The sequence below is a fragment of the Nicotiana tabacum genome, chromosome 22 (genome assembly GCF_000715075.1).
Source record: "Nicotiana tabacum cultivar K326 chromosome 22, ASM71507v2, whole genome shotgun sequence".
NCBI classification, from domain to species: Eukaryota; Viridiplantae; Streptophyta; class Magnoliopsida; order Solanales; family Solanaceae; genus Nicotiana; species Nicotiana tabacum.
In genome coordinates, this window is record NC_134101.1 from 137,343,793 (window position 1) to 137,352,302 (window position 8,510).

The 8,510-nt window shown below is 34.6% G+C and overlaps 1 protein-coding gene across 1 annotated transcript; it reads left to right on the forward strand.

Moving 5' to 3' along the window:
- The first annotated feature begins 1,835 nt into the window (after positions 1 to 1,835).
- Positions 1,836 to 6,073, forward strand: LOC107811919 (putative polygalacturonase). Its single transcript, XM_016636910.2, has 6 exons — positions 1,836 to 2,064; positions 3,189 to 3,506; positions 3,926 to 4,046; positions 4,124 to 4,298; positions 4,402 to 4,472; positions 4,977 to 6,073. Exons 1-6 carry the CDS (start codon positions 2,035 to 2,037, stop codon positions 5,648 to 5,650), a joined length of 1,389 nt encoding a protein of 462 aa, XP_016492396.1. The 5' UTR covers positions 1,836 to 2,034; the 3' UTR covers positions 5,651 to 6,073.
- Positions 6,074 to 8,510: the final 2,437 nt, after the last annotated feature.

Consider the following 8,510-nt stretch of genomic DNA (forward strand, 5'->3'; position numbering starts at 1 on the left):
AAATAGCAGAAGACTGTAGCCCTGGATTCTTGCTGTTAATTGGAAGATTTGTGCAACTATTTCAATGCTTCTAATCTTGTTATTATTACGTTGTCTAGTTTACATGTATTTGATGCATGATTTGTATGCTTGCTTCCGCTGTGCATGTTCTAACTGGAGGCCGGAGTAACTTTATTTAGATAGTTAAGTTTTGAAATAACTCATTTTAAACAAACGGGCTAGGGAAAGGTGACAGGAAAACTTGATACAAACACCACCTTAAAGTGTTTTTAGAGCAGGCAATTAGTTTAAAAGAATATGACTAACTGGAAAAGCACAAGAATAAAAAAGGGAGAGGGAATAATTGGTAGATTGAGTTCAACGGAGCACAAGAGACAAGGAGGACCACAACAGCAAGGCTATTCTAATTGGGTCATGACATTTGCTGTTTTTATGTGTGTTATTAGTAGAAGAAAGAACAAGAGAGAGAGCAGAAATGGACAAGGCAGGACCCACCAGGGGGGAGAGGGGGTAGGGATCCAGCCCACGACGGCATACCCCCATATGATCTGGCTAGCTCAGTGTTGCCAGCCTTGCATTTCCCACACATCATTGGCGTGGCCCCCCTCCTAAATTCTCATCAAGCACATGCAACCTCCTCCTAAGAATGACCTTATTAGCCATCCGTCTAAATTTTAGTGGACAAAATTATTTGATATAATAAACTAATCTAAGTATTCAGTAGAATATTTGAGATATTACAAGTAATTATTCGATAAAATAGTTGAGGTATTATAAAATTAATATATCTAGTATGATTCCACAAGTAGTTATGGAGGGGATGGAGTGTATGCTCAAGAAAAGCATTCTTTAAGATAGGTTTGAAAAATATGAGAGTAAAAAGTTATGATAAAAATACGATAGAACAGAAAAGTCATGATTTAACCTAACTACCATCGTAAATTAGAAAAATACCCAACTAGCTACAACGAGTTAAACCTGGTGTCCCAGACTCACTAATTCAATTAATTCGAATTCGCGCCTTAGAAGTAGAGTGGGTCCAATCACATTACAAAAGATAGCTATATTTTCGAATCTGAAACTTCTATTAAGGGTGGAGAAACCTTTATCATTCCATTGCACATTTCGATGGTACAAATTAAATAGGACGATACTAGTTTAATTTTTAATGCTACAGTCGTGATAGAGACATTTATACGCTCTTAGTGTTTATACGAAACTAATAAATATATTAATACTCTTTTATTCACTTATTTTAATTTTTAATTATGATAAATTAGTAGTATTAGATTTCAGTGTAAATATTGAATGTGAATAAATAATTTTATCCGATTCAAGGGAAGGAGTCATGAGTCAACCTCTGGATACTGGCCTAGAGTTGATGCGAATTGACCACTAAGCTGGATCTCTCAGGACAAAACTGGTAAAGAAATTTTACCTGACGGGGTTAGGAACCTATTAATTGTTTTAGTATTATTACCTAAAGTCATGCTTATAACTGTAGTAGTTACACAGTCAAATGCCTCTTACTTCTTGATTGAGTGTCGGCAATGTCCGTTAGAAAATTGACTAAAATTTACAAGAGTGATTAATGGCTAATAATTATTAATTAAATATGATTATTCTCTAGTCCTTTCTTTCCATTATTTGTTAGACTAAACCCAATATAAAACATTACAAAAATGAACCAAACAAAAATTGATTCATATTCATTGTGTTGTTATAGTGTTAATATTATGTGTAGATGAAGAGCTGTCTTTTTCTATTTCTTCGCTGTCCCTTTCTCTTACCATCCGTTTTTCTTTTTTATTGGTAGTACTAGTACTAGTAGTTCCATATTTAATTTATTACTACTACTTATTTTATTTATTTTTCTCCTTAATTGCCACTCACTCTCTCATCATCATACAATTAACATACAACCCTCTCTACCTTCCCTTCTTCATCCTCCCTCTTCTCATTTTGGTTCTGCAAAATTAATAAGCTTTTTTTTTTTTGGAGAAGAGGGGTGGTTTCAGATTTGTGAATGACACTATGACACAGAATATTATCATGAAGAGGCTAGTAAGTACGTTTGTTTATTTATTTTCATTTGTGTTCTTGTATTTGTTCACTGAATAATTACAAGGGGTGTCTTGTTTTTGGACTAAATCTTGATTTCCTCGTCAGTAGTCTACCATTTTGACTTGAAATATTACTGGGTATTTTATTTGGTGGCAATCTATATGCTTCTAATTGATTTGTTCAATTGGTTTGGTTTCTTTGCTGAAGTGAGGCTCAGTATCTGTGTGCTCTGAATTGCCTTTTTGTGACAGATTTTTGTACAGATTCGGTTGATCTCTTCTTTTCTCCAACTAGGGTGCCTATTGTTTTGTCTACATTGTCCTTTTTTTTTCCAAAACAAGAACTGTTGGGTTTAAGATTTGTTTGGATGTTCTTTGCAATCATAAAGTTTTGATTTTTTTACCCTTTACTTTCCTACTCATCACGGAAAAGAAATGAAATTTGTTTTGTATTGTTGCCCATCAATCTTGGTAGTTGGATCTGATTGGGAGTCACTACTGGTATACATTGACTTTGCTTCAGTACTAGTATAAGTTAGACCAAGTTATCAATTTTCTCTTTCTTTTTTATTCTCATAAATTGTTTTCTTTGTTTCTCCTCCCCTTTGGAACTTAAATTGTTCAGTGTTTTTGCTCCAATGAAGTCTCTAACAATTTGAGTTATTTTTCTATAAAAGGAAACTAATAGCTAGCTGTGTTCTTTCTACTGGTATTGCCTTCTCATTTGTGACATCTACTTTTGTAGGAGTTCACTTGTGATTAAAATTTGTAGTTGGGGTTCTTCTTTGTTGAATGTGGGCAAAGATTAAAACTTTTTCAATGGGGTCATCTGCTTTCTCCGTTTTTTATTTTCCTGTTAAATCTCTTGAAGAAAAGAATGTGAATGTGAAAGGGGAAAAAACAGCAGCCAAAGACCTGAATTGTTTATTTGCGAGATGTGCTAAAAGTGAAACTTTGCCAAAATATGTTAAATTAGGATATGGGACTGACCACTATCATTTTGGCACTTCATACCTGGATGCAAAATGACATAGATTGTGTTAGCTTACATGGTTGTGAAAGCTTAGAAGTAGTAATATGCTGGATGATGAATGATTTACCATTTCTCTTTGATTTTGTTTCCAGGCAGTTCTACTTTTGCTATTGGCATTCAGTCACTGTATATTACATACCAAAGCTCAGTTTGATGGAGAATGCAAGTTCAATAAGCCTTTGAAACCCAGACCTCACAGTGTCTCAGTATTGGACTTTGGGGCTGTGGGGGATGGGAAAACTATAAATACCGTAGCCTTTCAAAATGCTATTTTCTATCTCAAGTCCTTCGCCGACAAGGGCGGCGCACAGCTCTATGTTCCCGCTGGCAAGTGGCTGACTAGAAGCATCAATCTTACTAGCCACCTTACACTGTTCCTGGAAAAGGATGCCGTTATTCTAGGATCTGAGGTTAGCTGCTGGTCTTCGCCTGAGTGTCTTTTGCGTTTCTAATCAAATATATTTGTATTTTAGACAAAAACGCTAGCCTATTTGCAAAACTAAAACATTTTTTCTGGAAAAGAAAAGTTCAGCAGTCGATAGGTTCGATCAACTAGCGGTTTCAAGCACGAGATACATTGGCATTTTGTAATTTGATTCTATGACTTATTGTTTCACAAATAAAATGACTTCTTGATATATTCGTGGTAACTCCAATAGAGAGGCTTTCTACATAATATGTTGTCAAGACTGCTGTTACTCAAATTTTGGTAACGACTTTTTTAGCTGCACAATGATGGTTTAGATAAGTGCTTCAATTTTTATCCATCAATCAATTTGGATCATCTTAATGCATGTCATGGTAAATGCTTTATGTATTCAATATTCAGGATTATGCTCATTGGGATGTAGTTGAAGCCTTACCATCTTATGGCCGAGGTATTGAGGCACAATATGGAAGATACCGCAGCTTGATTACTGGAAATAATTTAACTGATGTTGTAATAACAGGTAGGAATTCCTTCATGAATCTGATTTATTAGTTTTACGTTTCTCTCTATGCGACCTTATTTCTGATAATTTTGCAGGTAACAACGGGACTATTGATGGCCAGGGCTCTATATGGTGGGATATGTTCAATTCCCATTCCTTAAATTATACCCGACCACATCTAGTAGAGTTTGTTAGCTCAAAAGATGTTGTTATTTCAAACTTGACCCTTTTGAATGCTCCTGGTTGGAACATCCGCCCAGCATATTGCAGGTTACTTGGTTTACCCCTATAAGGAGTTTAATGTTTCATATACTTCTATCTTGTGTTTAAGGTCTGTCTTGGCTAATCCTTGAAAGAATTTTATGTTTTGCAGTAACGTGGTCATTCAGAACTTAACGGTTCATTCTCCACAAGACTCCCCATACACTAATGGGATCGTCCCAGGTTGGTTAAAAATAAAATCTTTCGCCTTAGTTGTTTTAAATGTCCAAGCAAATTAAAAAGCTATATTGCCTTAGACATTCACCAGTTAAGTGATACTAGGTCTTCAAAATTATCTAGAATGTGTCTTACTATGGAAGCTTCCTCAAGCACCACAAAAACAACTTTTGCAGAATGCAGATCAAATTTATCTGTTCGTAAAGACTAAATGCTTGCTTTGCTAAAATCTGAGTTTTGATGATACGAGCTTCCTTGTAGCGTAGATAGAAATTTCTTTAGATTTTAATTGTGCAAATAAAAGTGAAGTAGCTATTTCTTCATGCCTGAGTAATATACATATGATTGGTACATGAGGTCGGAACAGATTTGTCTTTTTGAGATGATAAGAGAAACAATTAGGCCTGTCGATTTTGTGAAAACATGTATGTTATTCCCTTTGTTTCTAAGTAATTGATACACCACGTGTTTAGACCTACATAACATGCAACCTTATGTGTACTTTTTCAGATTCGTCTGAGCATGTCTGCATTGAAAACAGCAACATTACCATTGGTTATGATGCTGTCGTTCTCAAAAGCGGTTGGGATGAGTATGGTATTTCCTATGGGAAACCTACCTCAAATGTCCACATTCGAGGTGTGAGGTTACAGTCGTCTGCAGGTTCTGCTGTGGCTTTTGGTAGTGAGATGTCTGGTGGTATCTCCAATGTGCTTGTTGAGCACATTTCCCTACACGACTCCCTTTTCGGGATTGACCTGAAGACAGCAAGAGGAAGGGGTGGTTACATCAAAGATATTCTCATTATGAACGTGGTTATGGAAAATGTGCAAGTGGGAATCAAGGCCACTGGTTACTATGATTCGCATCCAGATGAGAAATATGATCCCTCTTCATTACCTGTAGTTAGTGGGATCACCTTTAAGGACATTGTTGGTACGAATATTTCGATAGCAGGCAATTTCACCGGGTTATCTGAATCTCCCTTCACCTCAATATGTCTATCAAATATCTCTTTCTCCATTTCTTCCGACCCTTCTACACCATGGTTATGCTCTGATGTATCGGGATCTTCTGAAAATGTGTTTCCTGAACCATGTCCTGAGCTTCAGAGCTCGTTTTCCAGTTCTAGTTCTGCTTGCTTTGCTCTTCCAAACCCATACACTGAAGTTGCAGTATTATAATCCCCGATTGGAACTATTCATTCATTGAACCTGAACAGTGAGACACATATCTTGTTCAAGTTCTGGTGTACAATCTTTCAATAAGATGCAAGTCAGAATCTTCGGTATCATGGTTTCTCAAGTCAACGTCAAAACACCGGTGAGCAATCTCTTCAAAAAAGTAGCCTTGCATTGCACATCGTTCCTGTGTACAGCATCCGTTTCTTTTATTCATGTGTAAGAAAAGTTTTGGTAGTTCAGTAAATTCAGATACGTCGTTCCTCCTTGTGTCATTCTTCATTTGATTTTTTTTAGCAAATTGTTTTACATTTGTAAATTGGGTTTATGGAGACTGCGGTAAGATTGGTTAATGCTATATGGTTGAAGGAGTGTTATTGTTGATTGTCATTGTTGCAATAAAAAGTTCTAGCCATTTGATTAAAACATATAAAGCTTGCTCTTTGGTCTTTGGTTCAAGATCTCAGATTTAGACTTCTCACTTGTATCAGTTGTACCTTCACATACAGCGCCTTTTGAGTTGAAGTTATGTCAAACATTTGAAGATCGTAATGTTCATAATGGGAAAATCTATAATGCAGAACAGTCTAACAGTTCGCGAGTTTGGTTTCCTTCCTCCCTTTTCTGTGTCCTTTGGCCTTAAATTTTTGGTTTTTGCCCCATTCGAGTTTGGTTTTTGGTCTACTGAAAATAGTTCACGAATTTGGTTTCCTTCCTCCCTTTTCAGTATGCGTATGCATTACCCTCCCCAGACCCCACTTGTGGGATTACACTGGGTTTGTTGTTGTGGAGTTAAGGTTCTGTTCGGATCCAATAAGCTTGTAACCATTTCTAGCTACCTCAGTGACACCATAATGCAATGAAAAGTTGAATTCTGAAAATGGAGGATAGTAAAGCGGATCTATGGTTGTGCCAGCATCTGTTGCAGATTGTTCTGATGTTATCAGTGATCTAGTTTTCAATAGATTAAGGAAAAAGTTGATGAATCTTAGTGGGCGTTTGGACATAAGAATTTTAAAATTTCGAAAAAAGTAAAAAAAAAATTCACATGAAAATGGTATTTGAAAATTAGAGTTGTGTTTGGACATGAATATAATTTTGTTTTTTTTTTAAATTTTTGTGAGTGCTCTGAGTGAATTCTGAAAATCAACTTTTTGGAGTTTTTCAAATTTTCGATAAATTTTCAAATTCAAGTTCAAATGAAAATTTGAAATTTTATGGTCAAACACTGATTTTGAAAAAAGTGAAAAACAATTCATGGCTAAACGGGCTCTTAGAAGCAAATGCTGCTGCTGCAAAAGCAATTCAGGAGAATGTGGTGGACAGGGGTGTTCAAGAAAAAACCGAAATATTAGGGACCCATTTGGCTATAGATTTTGTCAAAATATATTTGGTTTTTTTTTTTTGACAAATACATGTTTGGTTCATAAATTTTATCCATATTTTAGCAAATTCCCAAAATCCAAAACCAAAATCTCAAAATTACTGTTACATTTTTTAAATAATTGCCCCAAACTTTTGTATTTTATAAAAGAGCTCACCATTTATTATTTTGGAACAATCCTGCTTCATCTTCTCGGTTATCTGATAGTGTATTATGTAGTTCATTATAAAATTGATAATTTTTGTACCAAATTTATTTATATTCAGGACTATGGTTTGCGATAATATAATGAATGTTATTGATGAAGGTATTGTTGGCTATTTGTGATAGTTTTTAGAACTTGTGGGTATAAGTCATATTTTATATTTTTTCAAAAAAAAAGAAAGTAAAATATGTTTTGAAAACTGACGTCCAAACACATTTTCATCTTCTACCCAAACTTCACCCAATTCAGATTTTTAAAACAAATTTGGAATTCTATGGCCAAATACCAGCTAAATCAAACTAATATATTGCATAAATTGATTCTAAATCGACTTGTATTTGGTGTGATTTGCTTTGTTACCAAGTAAAAAAGATAGGTGGACAGTATTTGGTGAGGTATTTAATTACTTTTATTTTTATATCATTTTTTCTGAAATTTTTTCTTAATATTGCATGAAAAATATGTAGGATTGCATATAGGTGTCCGCAACACGCAACGGAAGACAATAACAATCCCAGGAAGATCTTTTCGTGTTTAAAATTTATTTATATATCAAAGATCGGATCTAAGACATATTGAACAGAGTCTCGTTTTAAAATATCTTCGATAGTGCGAAGACTCTATGCGTATCCACACCGTGACCGATCCTTGCTATCAACTCTTTGATCAATGAAACCCGCGAACAAATTGAACAAAAAACTTGTGCTGAATTTTTTTTCAAAAATCTCAACTCAAATTAGAAGAACAAGAAACACTTTTCTTGTAATTGTATTTTCTCTCTTGGTTTTGTATTGCACTCTCACTTTCACAAAGTGATTTTTCTTCTCTAAGACTTAGTCCGCAAATTTTCTCCATCACCCTTTATATATAGCATCACTTATAAACTTTCCTATTTGGTTGAGGTAATGGTTTGTTTAGGATAAAAGTTTATTCCAAAAATAAACTTCATGAAATATTTTTAAGGAAAATCAAAATCCCACTCTAAACGGTAACGTCACTGACGACTTTCATAGGCTTTCCATGAAGTTCAATTCCATACATTGGAATCTAACTTATTAGTTTCTCCTAATAAAGAATTCAAATCCCATTCCAAATGGCTTGAATTAGCCGAACATCCTTCTTGGGACTTTATACGTGAAACCAAATTTCAATTGGATTTCACATAATAACTTTCCAACAATCTTTATTTTTATTAATATTTTATATACCATATCTTATATAAAATAAGCATTAATTATATATATTACATATATATTTTAATCAAGAGATTTAAT